Source organism: Diabrotica undecimpunctata, unplaced genomic scaffold (genome assembly GCF_040954645.1).
Source record: "Diabrotica undecimpunctata isolate CICGRU unplaced genomic scaffold, icDiaUnde3 ctg00000258.1, whole genome shotgun sequence".
In the NCBI taxonomy this organism is placed as follows: Eukaryota; Metazoa; Arthropoda; class Insecta; order Coleoptera; family Chrysomelidae; genus Diabrotica; species Diabrotica undecimpunctata.
Window position 1 is genome coordinate 157,542 of NW_027311911.1, and position 16,368 is coordinate 173,909.

The 16,368-nt window shown below is 36.4% G+C and overlaps 1 protein-coding gene across 2 annotated transcripts in view; it reads left to right on the plus strand.

Moving 5' to 3' along the window:
- The window catches only part of LOC140431258 (transmembrane protein 145-like), a 188,813-nt gene that overhangs the window by 70,970 nt on the left and 101,475 nt on the right, over positions 1-16,368 (plus strand). For both annotated transcript variants that reach the window (XM_072519198.1, XM_072519197.1), the window contains exon 7: positions 853-1,074. In XM_072519198.1, coding sequence (XP_072375299.1) covers positions 853-1,074 — 222 coding nt within the window. The remainder of the gene's footprint in view (positions 1-852; positions 1,075-16,368) is intronic.

Consider the following 16,368-nt stretch of genomic DNA (forward strand, 5'->3'; position numbering starts at 1 on the left):
ACAAGCTGCAAAATGGGCTGGAATGACCAGGGACAACAAAATGAGGATGGAAGCTGGCCACTCGAATATGAAATCTTCAAAGCTTGGTTTTTAAATTACTCAAGCTCCTGCTTGCAACCATGTGGATATCTATAAAATTGTTTGGAACGCCGTCTAACAAATCCCTTAGATGAGACACAGCACAAAACAAAACAGTGATTACTGAGACAAAAGCTGACAAATTACATTTGAGTGAATTCACAATTCCACAAACAAAATTTGTCGGTTCCTCCAGGCTACCCACGCCACGGCTTCTCTCTTTAAAATCTTAATCCCACCTAAATTGACCTTGACCTGACGCTCTGTCGTACCCAGCTCTTGGCTTTCCTCAGGGCCAATTCTTGGCCAATCAGAATTTCTTTAACGACGCTTTTCAGAGGAATTTTACCTTGATCATTGGTTAACTTTAAAAATTGCAGAACTAAAACGTAAATTATGACCATATTTTTACTACGCAGTTGAATTCTTTCTTCGATGATCGAATATAAACAAAGACTCACGGAATTTTATACATAGCCCAGAAGCGTACCAAATACATTTTATACATTGAATATTCGATGGTTATAGGGAATTTATACATGCTACAACATTGATCTACATTGAAAGAATCGATCATTGAAAGACTCACGGAATTTTATATATAGCCCAGGGGCGTACCAAATACATTTTATTCATTGAATCTTCGATGGTTATAGGGAATTTACACATGCTACAACATTGAACTACATTGAAAGAATCGATCATTGAAAGAATCGGGGAATATAGTACATTAAATTTTAATTTTGTGTTAATTTAATTTTTTTAATTTTGCAGATATACTGCCTGTGATAATGGCGTTTACTGTAGCTTACTCCTTTTTATTTCTGGGAATAGTCATATGCACCATAGAACTTAAATCAAGGCAGTTACTACACACAACGTATAAAATATTTGTTTTCTCAGTGTTAATTCAACTTTTTGGAATAATCGTTGTAAGCAGCTGTTATTTAAAATTAGCGGTGTCTGGATTTTTGTCCACAAAGATGAAAAGATTTGGTTAGTAATTTTTATTCTGATTTTAATTTTTTATTTTTAAAGTGACTACTTATTATTGCTCGGTATGCCTGTATATTTTTTCATGGGCCCGAATTAATCTCAACCGCCACGAGACTCTTGTAGCCGGCATGGCATTAACTTATAGCTTACTAGAAAGTGCTCTGTGTTTATATGACAATATACCTCTATTTTTAAAGTATTTGCCAAATATAGATGTCAGTGAACAAGATTAGTAAATTTTAATTATACTTGATATTGTTAAAAGTTAAATTTATTACAATTTACAAACATAACATGTGACTGGCATAAATATAATAAATAATAATCGTTTATTATTTTTAGAATAGAACGATAATCACAATATTGTAATTAAACATAAATACAAGATAATCATCAAAATGTAAGTGATGAAAAAATGTGGTACAGTAGGCTGTAGACTAGCGCGAAGTTTCAGACTGTTTTCTGTATTTTTAAAATTTAAATAATATTTTAAAATTTAATAAAGTAATTTTGTTATTTATTAATTAATTTTATACATTTTACTAACATTGATCAAACTCACATGTACACACATTATACATCCTCTCCTCGTGGCGTAAATGGGCTCTTCCAACGTAAATAATGAATTTTTTTAAAATGAATAAAGTTTAGAATGAAAATTTTAACAGATGATTTAGTATTGCTAATAATTAGATAACATTTATGATGACTTAAATTTATAGCGTTCGAGAATCGTTATGAGTCCAATTCTAGTCGACTTCTAGTATTACTTTATTGACATAGGTCCTTTTAATTTTTTACTTTTCATTTAATGTCTGTATTTTGTTAAATACTTTTCAAGCAGTTTTTATTTTAAACCTGCTTAAAATAAATATAGGATGACTAGAAAGGAATTGGTGGAGAGTAGTGAATCACTATTTTTACTATTTCATGACGTGACCACTATCTTCGATGAGACGCCGTCTCATCGCGCCTCTTCCGTGACGCTCACCTAAGCATTTTACTATAAAGAAATGTAAATAAAACGTCAATATTGAAGCTACGCTTTAATAAATTCTATATTGTATTTAACAAATTTTGAAAATCACTAAAATCATCAATCAAAATTTTTATAGAAAAAAAATTAGGAATTTTGAAACAAAGCTTCAATACTGGCTTCAATAGTAGCGTCACGAAATAACGGTCTTTATTAAAATAACGTCTATAACGAGAAAGTAAAAAATTGAAAAAATATCTATCAATAAAAGATGTAAACAGAAAACTAAAAGATCGATACTAGAATTCGATTCGTAACGATTATTGAACGGTCAAAATGTAAAAGTCATAAAAATGTCATCCAATTAATAAAAATATTAAATAATATGTTAAAATTTTTATGACACCTCATTTTAAAATAATTTCGATTCTGATATCGACCTCTGAAGTCGAACAAGGTTCGAAACAAGCTCCACATAAATCCAGTTTTTAGGTGTTAAAAAGCATCAAACTAATTACAGTTTTACTTAAAAAGGGAATCTAAGTGATTTTTCTCACCACAAGTATAAAATCTGTGAGTACAAATATTTATTTAATCTAAATAATTATTAACATTTAAGTTAAATCCACGTAAACAAGAATCAATTTTGGTTATAAAGCAACAACTTTTTACTGCTACCGTTTATCAGTTCTGATATCGAGGGGACAGGACCGGACTAGGTTTTTGAGAATTATCGATGATAATAATTAAAAATGGATAATTTTCCGCCTCTTGGGGCCCCTGAACAAGAACTGGAGCAAAGTTCATTAAATACAAATATGAAGCAATCTTTTGCAACTGTTACAAATCAAAATGTACCTAATTTTCTATCCAAAACACAAGCAATAGTTTTTCCTGCGCTGGAAAATACAAAGTTGGAAGACTATCTATTTGCAGTTGGTGATTTAATGCACCCAAAAAATATTCTCTTCTCCTCTAGAATGTCAAATGGTCGAATTTGCATTTATTTAACAAGCGAAACTTTAGTTAACAATTTTCTACAAATTAACAAAATGATAATAACTGTAAACCACCAAAAAATTCAGACTGGTAAATTAATGTCACCAAATGAAAGATTATTGATATCAAATGTTTGTCCTTCAATACCACATTCAATTATTGAAAATGCACTTTCTAATTTGGGATTAACTTTGGTAACTTCAATAACTTTTTTAAAAATTGGTACATCAAATCCTAATTACAAACACATTTTTAGTTTCAGAAGGCATACTTTTATTTCTCCCCCAGTCTCATCAATACCCGACTTAATAATTGTGAATTACGAAATGACATAATATCGTATATTTCTTGTAATGGAGAAGGATCTATGTACTAATTGCAGGCAAGCGGGACATTCGGCTGAAAATTGCCTAACTACTAAGGAAACTCAAACATCTCAAACACAAAATGCTGCTCGAACTACTTCAACTGATCCAATAGACAATGAATACATTCCCCTAACGCAAAACATATCTTCCTCGGCTTCTACACTAACCACTAAACCGTATATCCATATTTTACCAGTTACTCATGTTACAAAAAACACTTATTTTCAACAAATGTCCCACGATCCTCCCCCAAAGAAACGAAATCGCTCTGAAATTATAACCCCTCCACCAAATGGTACTCCAGTAAATAACCCCTTTCCAGACCCTAAATCAAAAAAGCCAAAGTCTTCAATCACAGACATAGGAACCATTAAAGTAACTAACGATATAAAAAAATCAGCTAGACGAATATATGAAGATACTTCAGTAAATCATTCAATATATTATGAAACATTAGTAGATATACTGGAAAATGCTCATGGTACCCCTGACCCAGTAAGCTTAATAAAAACTTATACAAATAATCTATAAAACCTATTGAAACTTTTAAATCAACTACACAAAAATTTATCAAATGGGAAATCAAAAAATAGATGCACTAGACTTCGAAACAAAATACTAAAATCCATACAATCAGTAACTAACACCGAATCCGATAACGAAATTGTAAAAGATGTATTCTAATGGCTTTCTCAATTATCCAGTGGAACCTACGACGGTATTACACTCGCCTTGAGATATTACAACAAATGATTAAAAAATTACTCCATCCATACTTTGTTTACAGGAAACTCATTTTAAAAATACTAAAGTTCATAATTTAAAACACTACACATGCACATATAAAAATTAAGAAAATGTAGACCATGCTTGTGGTGGCGTAGCAATTTACACTCATTCATCCATCGATGTAGACATTCTTCAAATCAATACACAACTTAAAGCGGACGCAATTACTACTTAATACTATACTTAAAGGGCCTTTAAAAATGAACATATATAATATATACATTCCACCTACACAAAACCCAAGCAATAATGAAATCTCAGACTTGATTAAACAAATACCTTTACCTTGTCTAATAGTTGGAGATTTTAATGCACATTTAATGATATGGGGATCAAAAATAATTACTCCAATAGTTCGTAGAATCGAAATAATGTTAAACAATTTTCAGTTAAACCTACTAAACGATGAAAGAAATACTTATTTTGACATTTCTACTAGTAAATCATCTGCCATAGACCTTTCAATATGTGATCCAGCATTATCAGTTACCTTATCTTGTGATGTACTTTCTAATTTAAATGATAGTGACCACTTTCCGATTGTAATAACAAATCCTGACAGTATACAATACTCTTGTAATGTTGAAAAATAGAATATCAAAAATGCAAATTGGCAAGAGTATTATAATCTAGTGTTGTGAATTTATTAAAAGGTTCAATATTTATAACACTTACGGATTTAATTTATTTCTTTATTTATATTAACTTATCTGACAAATTTATATATATTCGTACGTTACAAATTCGCGAGCGCGGGTTCAGAATTAACTGTTCCTTCCAAATAAAATGTCCTTTATATATGCCATTGCCTTTACGCTAGAATCATCGAACAGCCTTCTCGATTAGCGACGAAATTATAACGGTAAGGCAAACGGGTATTTTTACATCGGCTCGACCGTTTCTGGAAGGTCCATTCAGGTAAATTTCTGCCGGCTAATAGAATACTCTCGTAAAATCTAAAAACAGAACACATTAGTCATAATATTTACGGTTATTTTAGGCCAGGATAATTATCGTAACATTGCCCCCCTCTTAAAAGATGGTTCCTCCTGGAACCTTGTCGGGACTGAAACCGGAACTGTATGCTGGTATCGGCAACTGGACCCTCTTTTACAACTTCCAGTTGTATAAAAATGACAAGGGACGGTTTTCTCTCCGCACCAGTAACTATGCGGATTGCAACAGACTAACACCTGGACTTCGGTGTCTTTAAAGATCTCCTCCACCATATTTCGGATAACCCTCCAATCTAATTGGCGGCACTCCAACTTTGGCATGGCTAACTTTTGCACGTCGGACTCTAGTACGTGCTCTCTCAATTGAAGTAAGGCTTCCCACACATCTCGGTAGGTAGGTTGGTCACGGGCAGTGTCTTTTGTTACCAGGTAGAAAAGGTAACGTGATGCATCTTGGAGTTTCAAGGTTTTACCGGGAGCTGGCACCTGGCATTGAAGTTCTGCAACTCGACCAAACTTCCTTCGAAAGACGGATGCCAACCCTGGTGCGTCTTTGATACTGGCCGGGATGGTAAGGGCCAGCGAGTAGTCATCGGGGAGCGCGAGTAGATCTTGCTTTTCTTCAGTGGTAACACCATGTCTTGCTTTACCGGTACCTCCATAGGCACCCATGAATTCCTCAAACGTGAGGTCAGACACGTCTTGGACTTGGTTTACTTCCACTTCTTCATCTACGTCGTGGTCACCTTCGAAAGACGCCAGCCGGTTATGGTGTACTATCATCGGCTTTCCCCTCGGAATCTTGCTTATTCGATAGATGACATTGTTGATCTTCTCCATGATGAGGTATGGACCTTCCCAAAACTGCTGCAATTTGGGAGAACAACCTTTTCGCTTCTTGGGATTATACAGCCATACTTTGTCGTTCTTCTTAAAGCAACCCTTTTCGGCTTGTGTATCGTACCGTTTCTTCATTCGGTCGCTAGCGATCTGAAGGTGGGAACGGACCAACTCATGTACATCGTCCATTCTTCTTCGTAATTCGATCACATAATCTTCACCTGCTACATCTTCTCCAGGTCGACACCCAAATTCTAGATCACAAGGTAGTCGCATTTCGCGTCCGAATAGGACTCTGGCTGGTGTCTGGCCCGTTGATTCGTTAACAGCAGATCTGTAGGCCATTGTGAAGAACGGAAGATATTGGTCCCAGTCTCGCTGATGATCGGACACCATCTTTGTCAAATACTTGCCAACTGTCCTATTCATTCGTTCTACCATACCATCCGATTGCGGATGATACGCGGTAGTTCTTGTTTTCTTCATGCCTAGTCTATCACATATTCCTTGGAATAGATCACTTTCAAAGTTCCTGCCTTGGTCACTATGGATCTCCAAAGGCACTCCAAATCGGCTGATATATTCTTGGATCAACTTATCTGCAACGGTGGCGGCCTTCTGGTCTGGAAGTGCATAAATCTCGACCCACTTAGTGAAGTAATCCATTACTACCAACATGTACTTGCCCCCATTTTCACTTTCTGGAAATGGCCCTGCAATGTCCAAAGCTATTCTTTCAAACGGGCTTCCAACATTATATTGTCTCATAGGAGCTCTCCTTTTCCGGTGAGGCCCGTTACTCGTAGCACAAATAGTACATTTCTTACACCAGTCTTTTACGTCGTCGGAACTGTTCATCCAATAAAACCGTTCCCGAATTCGCTGAAGGGTTTTCCTTACACCAAAATGCCCTCCCGATGGACTGTCGTGTAACTGACGAAGTACTTCGGCTATTCTGCTCTTTGGGATCACCAACTGTCTTCTTTTCTCTGAACCGTCATCATTTTCCAGGACTCGTTTGAGCAAGCCATCTTCGATGATAAATGAGTCCCACTGGGCCCAATACGTCTTAACTACTGAGCATAGGTTTGATATTTCCTGCCAAGGTGGTCGACGGTTTTCCTCTTTCCATTTTCGGATTTTCTGTATAACTGGATCTCTCTCTTGTTCTTCCCTTATCTTAGTAGGCGTCCAGTCGTCGTTGACAATCGTCGTTCTTAGCACTGCTGCTTCCTTGGATTCCGTTTTGTTGCAGTGAGGACACTCTGCTGGGCATGGCCTTCTGGAAAGAGAATCAGCGTTTCTGTGGCTAACTCCGGCTCGGTGCTCAATCTTAAAATCGTATTCTTGGAGTCGTTCGATCCACCTGGCTATCTGACCCTCTGGATTCTTAAACTGCATCAACCACTTAAGGGCGGCATGGTCGGTTCGGATTAAAAACTTCCTTCCATAGAGGTATTGATAGAAGTGCTCTACTGATTTCACTACTGCCAGAAGTTCTCTTCTCGTGACGCAATAATTCCGCTCAGGTTTTGAAAGGACTTTACTAAAATATCCGAGGACTCGTTCCTGTCCTCCTTGAATCTGAGACAGCACTCCTCCAATTCCCACGTTACTTGCATCCGTATCTAAGATGAACTCTCCTTCTGGCAGTGGATACCCCAAAATTGGTGCTGTTATTAAATGCTTTTTCAACGTTTCAAAGGCATTTTGGCAGTCTATATCCCAGCGGTATTCTCTTGCTTCCTCTGTAAGTCGCGTTAATGGCTTAGCGATATCTGCAAACTTCTTAATAAACCTCCGGTAGTAAGTACATAGTCCAAGAAAACTTCTCACTTGATGTTTGTCAGTTGGTTTTGGCCATTCCTTAATGGAATCGATTTTTCCCTTATCCACGGCCACTCCTTCTTTACTGACTATATGACCCAGATAATTGACTTTACCTTGAAATAGCTGGCACTTTTTGGGGTTTAGCATCAATTGGGCAGCTTTAAGTCGATTAAAAACGTTTTCTAAATTCCTCAAGTGATCTTCGAATGTCTCCCCCAAGACGATTATGTCATCTAAATAAACCAGGCATGTTTTCCAAGATAACCCTCTCAACACATTTTCCATAAGCCTCTCAAATGTCGCAGGAGCATTACAAAGTCCAAATGGCATAACGTTGAATTGCCACAATCCAGATCCTGTGGTGAAGGCTGTCTTTTCTTTATCGACTGGGTCCATTTCTACCTGCCAGTATCCAGACTTCAAATCTAAAGTAGAAAACAATTTACTTCCAGCCAATGTGTCCAATGTGTCATCGATCCGAGGCAGAGGATAGCTATCTTTCTTGGTAACGTTGTTCAGCAAACGGTAATCCACACAGAACCTCGTCGTTCCGTCTTTCTTCTTAACCAGGACCACCGGAGAGACCCATGGACTCGTAGAAGGTTCTATCACCCCGTCTTTCTTCATTTCCTGAACAATCGTTTCAGCTTCCTCTCTCTTCGCCTGTGGTAATCGTCGAGCTGTTTGACGAATTGGCTTAGCATTACCAGTATCAATTTTATGCTTAACAACGGTAGTTCTTCCCGTCTTTCCTCCTTTCGGTACGAAAATATCACGATACTGCCGAAGAAATTCCCTTAATTTCCTTTTCTCCATCTGATTTAGAGACTGTCCTGCAACTGCAACCATTTGGTCGAATTTGTCGTTGGAATTATCAGATGTTGTCGCCTGACGAATTATGGATGTCACAGGTACACAAGTTCCTACTTTTGTCTCTTTCTTTATGGTCACTGGGTAGTCGTTGACATTGATAAGTCTCACAGGAATTTCTTTAGCCGAAGTCACCAATTCCTTTCCAATTATGATTCCACGGCCAACCTCATCGTCGTGGTTCCAAGGCTCCATCATAACAGGTCTCCCTTCGTCTACAATTCCCTGTAGTCGCGCTACTATGATCGTTTCGCTTCTCGCAGGTACGACTGTATCTTCTGTAATGGCTGCTTGCACAGTGTTGTCATTATGTGGATGGAGAAATACCTCCTCGTTGCCAACTTTGATTACCTTATTCTTAAAATCCAATTGGAATCCATGCATATTCATTACGTCCATTCCTAATATAACATCCTCTTCGATGTCAGCAACTATAACAGTATGGACAAACTTTTCTGCCCCAATTCCCAATTGTACCTGGATTTCTCCATGAATGTTGGCATTTTCACCTGTAGCGGTCCGAAGTCGTAACCTCGTTGGTAACAGTTTCTTTCGGCTGTTTATAACTGTCGGGCGTATAATGGTTCTGGTCGCTCCGGTATCCACCAACAACGTATGCTTTTTACCATTTATGTCTCCATCTACATATACACTATCTTCACGACATTTCAAAGAAGCTATTAGTATGAGAGGGTCTTTGGAAAAGTTTTGGGTCGAAGCTGCCCCCCTAAGGCTGACCCGTTCTAGTTTTCCTGATGGTGAGTTTCTTGATTTGCGTCGTACCTAGGGTGCTTACAGGAGCTTCGTACGTGTCCTATTTCGCCACAATTCCAGCATCTGATGGTCTTCGTTTTCTTGTATGTCATGCTTTTCATCATATTAACGAGCTGGTCAAGTTTATCTTCATCTCCTTCCTCTTTTACAGTCCTAACTTTACTGTACCCGCCAGAGGCCTGCGTAGCTGACTCGTATTCGAGGGCGGCGGATAGGACATCAACCAGCGTCTTGTGACGAGCTAATCGTAGTGTTCTCTGCATTTCATGATCACGAAGACCATCAATAAACGTTTGAACGGCCAATTTTTCCATCATGTCTTCGGGAGCTGTTGGATAAGCATATCGTACTAATCTGGCAATATCTACCTCATATTCTTGAAGAGCCTCATCTTTCTTCTGTCTACGATTTTTAAGCTGTGACTGATATACATGCTCCAAATGTTCGTGGCCATATCGCATATTTAACCTCTTCTTCAGTTGTTCGAAATCATCGGTCTCCTCTACGGCTATGGTCTGAAGCACATCTAAGGCATCTCCTCGAAGAGCGATAGTCAGGTTTACAGCCTTTTCTTTTTCAGACCATCCATTTGCTCTTGCGGCTGATTCGAACTGTTTCATGTAGTTGTTCCATGATGATTTTCCGTCGAAAGTTGGGACTTTAACATGAATAGAACCTCCACTTCCTTCAAATTTCGGCCGTGTCTCCAACTTAAATTTCGTCTCGTCTTCTTTTATCTCCACTGTAATCGGATTGTTACCTCTCTCTGCTGTCCCTGTTTCTTCCATCTTCCTTTCCATCTCTTTAATCTTTTCTTCGAAGGCCAACTTATCGGCAGCAACTTGGTTTTTTAGCGAAGACACTCTATCGTCAAGAGCAGATATTTCAGAAGTGACTTTAGAGATGTTAGCAGAAACTTTGCTTTCCAGAGAAGAAATCTCATTAGAAACTTTGCTTTCTAAAGAAGCGATGTCGCCGGATACTTTGTTCTCCAATGATGCGATGTCGCCGGAAACTTTGGCTACATCAGAAGACACTTTCGAAATATCGTCGGAAACTTTGTTCTCTAATGATGCGATGTCGCCGGAAACTTTCGAAATCGACGAGAGGACAGCATCTTCAAATATATAAGTCTCTGGATCTAGTCCTTCTTCTAGCAAAGCGTTCTTTAGTCGTTGGACTAACTCAGCCTTTTTTCCGGTAGAAGCTAATTCTCTGTCTTCAAGATGTCTTCTTAAATTAGTCACTGTCAGCTCATAAATCGTAGCCATTTTCACAATTTATTTTATATTCACTTGTATTATTATTATAAGTCTAATTTATGTTCGATCTCACTCTGACACCATTTGTTGTGAATTTATTAAAAGGTTCAATATTTATAACACTTACGGATTTAATTTATTTCTTTATTTATATTAACTTATCTGACAAATTTATATATATTCGTACGTTACAAATTCGCGAGCGCGGGTTCAGAATTAACTGTTCCTTCCAAATAAAATGTCCTTTATATATGCCATTGCCTTTACGCTAGAATCATCGAACAGCCTTCTCGATTAGCGACGAAATTATAACGGTAAGGCAAACGGGTATTTTTACATCGGCTCGACCGTTTCTGGAAGGTCCATTCAGGTAAATTTCTGCCGGCTAATAGAATACTCTCGTAAAATCTAAAAACAGAACACATTAGTCATAATATTTACGGTTATTTTAGGCCAGGATAATTATCGTAACACTAGTTTTAAACGAAATGAATGCATTACATGAAATTTTACAATCAAATAATAATATTGATAGTCAAATTCAAGAGTTTTCCAATGTGTTATTGAATGCTGCCGAAAAAGCCGTTGGTAAAATGAATTCTAAACAATTAAATTCGCCAGTCCCCTGGCGGAATTCTGAATGTCAAGAAGCTATTAAACTTTCAAAAACAGCATTAAATCGATTCAGGAAATATATAACACTTGAAAATAAATTAGAATTCAAACGACTAAAAGCACGAGCTAGATTTATAATTAAAAGAAGTAAACGTGAATCATGGAAAAAGTTTGTTTCAGAATTAAATTCATCCACACCAATTAATAAAGTATGGCAAATGGTACGAAGATATCCGGGAAAAATACCTCAAACTACATTAACTTCTTATAAGAAAAACAAAAAATATACACTTCCCCTCTAGGTATAGCCAATATTCTAGCTAATAGTTTTGAAAGATTCTCAAGAGTGATGATGTTCTTCCTCCAGATTTTTGACCAAAAAAGAAAGAGGGGAATCCAAAGGTATTGATATACCGCCTGATGACTTTTTTCCTTTAAATTATCCTATAACCATGGATGAATTAGAATATTCACTCAATAATACGAAAAACTCTTCTCCCGGTCCTGATCATATCCCTGCAATATTTCTTCAAAAACTTCCTTCATCTGCAAAGAAACACTTGCTGAATATCTATAGAGACATAGCAAGTTTCCAAAAATCTGGAGTTCATCTATTCTCATCCCTATTTATAAACAAAATCAACCAAAATCTCTGTCACATTCATATAGACCTATTTCTCTAACTTGTGTAATGTGTAAAGTTCTCGAGAAAATCATATCCAACGGATTAATGTGGTTTTTAGAAAATAATAAATTACTTGCCCCGGAACAAAGAGGATTCCGAAAAAATCGTTCAACACTGGATAATCTTATTAGTTTAGAGTCTGAGATTCATGAAGCAGTGGCATGTGGACAAAAATGTATCGCAATATTCTTTGACATAACTAGAGCATACGATACAGTTTGTCGACATGATATTATTCTAACACTTAGTCGATGAGGAATAAAAGGTAATATAGCACAATTCATAAAACATTTCTTATCTCATCGAACTTTTAATGTACGATCGTGTTAACGGTACTTTATCTAATACAAAAATTCAAAAAAAAACTGAATTCCCCAAGGATCTAATTTAAGCGTATCCCTATTTCTTATTGCAATGAATAATATTATCTCCACTTGTGACTTACCAGTAACAGCTAGACTCTTTGCAGATGACTTAATCATTTTTGTTAAGGGGATAAATGATAAAACCCTTTAGACCCATCTACAGAAAGTGCTATGGAATCTCGAATTATGAACAAGTGTCACAGGTCTTCAATTATTAACAACAAAATCAAAGGCTATGTTATTTAAAAAAAAAGAAGTTATATCACTCCAGAATTAAAACTATTTAATAAAGAAATAAAATATGTTGAGAAATAGAATGTTTAGACATGGCATTTGACAACAGATTATCCTGAAACCACCACATTCATGATCTAAAAAGTACGTGTCAATCTGCACTTAACATTATAAAAACTGTTGCATACAGTACGTGGGGAGCAGATAGTAAAACACTGACCCTTATGTGCAAGTCATTGATCAGGTTCAAACTCGACTACGCTTGTATTATTTATGATTCAGCAAAACCATATATCATAAAACAACCCGATCGAATACAAAATAGTGCTTTGCGAACTATACTAGGTGTCTTTTATACTAGCCTTACTAAAAGTTTACACTGTGAAGCTGGAGAAGTTCCCATAGAATTCCGAAGAAAACAACTTTCACTAACATATGCGTCATGTATACAGGCAAATCCTATGAATCCTGTTAACCACTATGTAAATTCAGACCGTTTTAGAAATATCTTTAAAACACATGCTAGGCTTGACCTCATTTTTTATGAAAGGGTAAATAGATACCTCAATGAACTTGAATTCAAATTCCAAGATATCTATTGTATACCCGATATTAACACTGTTCCCTTCTGGACTGTTCCCATTCCATCTATCAATACCAAACTCTTCATATATAAAAAAGCAGATAACCATCATAAAGCATTATTTCAATATCTCCTCCAAGAATTCAAGATATACAGTAACCATAATCTTATATATACGGATGCCTCTTAAACTATAGATGGCGTGAGAGCGGCATTTATGTTTAATAAAACAAAAATATTAATGAAACTCCCTAAATTAACATCCATTTACACATCCGAGTTAACCGCTATTCTCAATGCAATAAATTTTGTGGTAGAAAATAGTATCAAAAACCCTGTCATTATTACCGATTCCCTAAATTCTGTAATTGCCCTAAATAACTTATATCCTAGTCATCCAAGTCTACTACCTAGGAGATCAACCCCAAATACGCGAATACATCAAACCATCTTATCTCGTTTGAGAATAGGCCACACCACCATCACCCATAAACATCTGCTGTAGAGTGAACTAAAACCACAGTGCAACGTCTGTGATATTGTGCTCATTGTTCGCCATATTTTACTGGAGTGTCCTTTATATTGCATGGAGAGACTTCAATACCTTAAAGGCAATATTAAGTGACGGAACTGATATGAAAAATATGATCATACTTACATTCCATAAATGTACTAAATAAATTGTAAAACTCTAAATTATACAACGTTAATGACCCTATGAGGTTGAGGCATAAATAAATAAAAAAAAATAATAATTTCATATAAACATATTGTCGGATTTTTACAATAATTATCAATCCGACTATTCGATTAAATGCTAATGCTACACCAAAAAATGCTAATAAACATTTTAGTTCAAAATTATCCTAGCTCATTAATTGCTTTTCGTTTTCCCCTCTCTACGTGGGGGAGGGGGTTAGAGAAAAGCCCGGGGATATGAGTGGTAAACATTTTTGCATCTTCTTTTAGCGTTCTAAAATTGACATTTTCGATAAAATTCAGCTTGTTCGTAGGATTTTTAGAGGTTCAGTGGTATTTTCGTCTTTGACGGCTGGAGTAAAAAAGATAAACTGAGAATTCCAGAAAAAATTATATCCTGATATACACTTTAAAAAGCGACTACAAAGCTAAGTGTTGCTAATGAAATATTTCTGTCTTGTCTGGATATTAGTGAGTAAATAGTTAGACCAAACTTTAAAATGCATTTAACTGATACGGATATCAGTGAAGAGCATATAAATATAAGATTTTACGATAGTATACGAAAAATATAGACACAAAGAACAGTATTAATAATAAGATTTTTAGAAAATATACGAAAAATATACCTTCCCAATCTTGTCAGTCATCCACATTGTCTTTTAAAATAAATAGTTATCTTTGTCACACACATACAAATAGCGTGTTTCTTCCGGAAACTAGAAATTTACAATAATTAAATTTAGAAAAACAATTTGTTGATTTTTCAGCATTGTACTACTACTAACTACTACTGATCATTATTTAAAGGTGTAGGGTCCTCTAAGCCTAAATGGTACACATTTAAATCTGGTGAGTGAATTAAAGTATCTTGGGGTAATTTTAGACTTGAGACTTGCTTGAAATTAGCAGATAGAACGTATGACGAAGAGAGCGGTATCTATGTTAATGGTAAACAGGCGTACCCATGGAAAATTGTGGGGTTTAAATCCAAACATGTAATATTGGATATATGAGATGGCGGTAAAATCCAAAATAACATATGCCTTAGTGGTATAGTGGTTAAAGGTGCCGGAAAAAGTGTCATCCTTAAATTCAGCAAGGTGTAAAGACATGCTTGTCCTGTAATCACAACGGCTCTGAGGAGCACATTAACGTCAGATACGGAGGCCCTAATGAATCTCTCTCCTTTACATATAATTATAAGAGGGGAGGCAAGGATGGGATATTATAGACTATATTTCGAACTAAAGCAGATCAATATATGCACTAATTGCTAAGCAGCCATGGGAACTTTCTGTCGTAAGCTCTAAGGTAGATTCTACACAAACAGAGTTCTAGACAGACTGGTGGAATATAACAGTGTTATACTGGTATGGGTTTTAGGTCATCAGGGAATATATGGCAATGAAAGGGCTGATGCACTTACAAGAAGAGCATGAGCTAGAAAATACTTCGGTCCAGAGCCGGACGTGGGAGTGCCAAAAACCATCGTCCGCGACTGGAAAAAGCCTGGATTCGAAGACAACACAACTCATACTAGAAAAATATACCCGCAAAGACATGAAAAGATGTATGTATATTGGATGGACATGTGCTAATAGGACTAATGAACTTCGAAAAACAAGCAGAAATCAATTCAAAGTCATAACAGGCTTCCTTACTGAACACTCGGCAGTTAAGGGACACCTGCATACAATGGAACTGTTTCATGGAGACTTTAACTGCAGACTCTATACCAGAGAACCTAAAATAGTCAAACATATCTTAAATGACTGCGGCATTGGTTTTCAGGCGGTAAAAACTTTTTGGAGACAAGATTGACTCCAAATAATATATGGCACCAATCCAGGAGACCTGTATAAAATATTTCATTGTTCTTGAATCCTGGAATGGGTATTATAAAAAAATGGAAGATATACACTAAGCCTATTGGCTACAGTACAACCGGTTTATAACAGATGGCCCAGGAGAAAAAACACCACTGATCCTTGATCTCATAAAATTTATGATTTTATATATATATATATATATATATATATATATATATATATATATATATATATATATATATATATATATATATATATATATATATATATATATATATATATATATATATATATATACCCGGTATTTAGGCGGCACACGCCCTTCCGGTAGGGATCTATGGAGGAGTATCACCGAGCCGCAAGCCCTTATCTCTTGCCGTACTGCTCCACCATAGGCCGATCAGATACCAGCATATTCTAGACTAAGCCGCAGATTCATTTTAGAATTTTAAACTGCTGCGTTAGCCTTTTTGTTTTCTGTCACCGAGCTGGGGATCGAACTGACATCTCTCGCAGTGAAGCGAAGGAGAAGCCAGCCGCCCAGCCCGCCTGGCTATCCGATCGACTATGATTTTTTATTAAATACATAAATAAATTTAATTTTTAATAAATAGTCA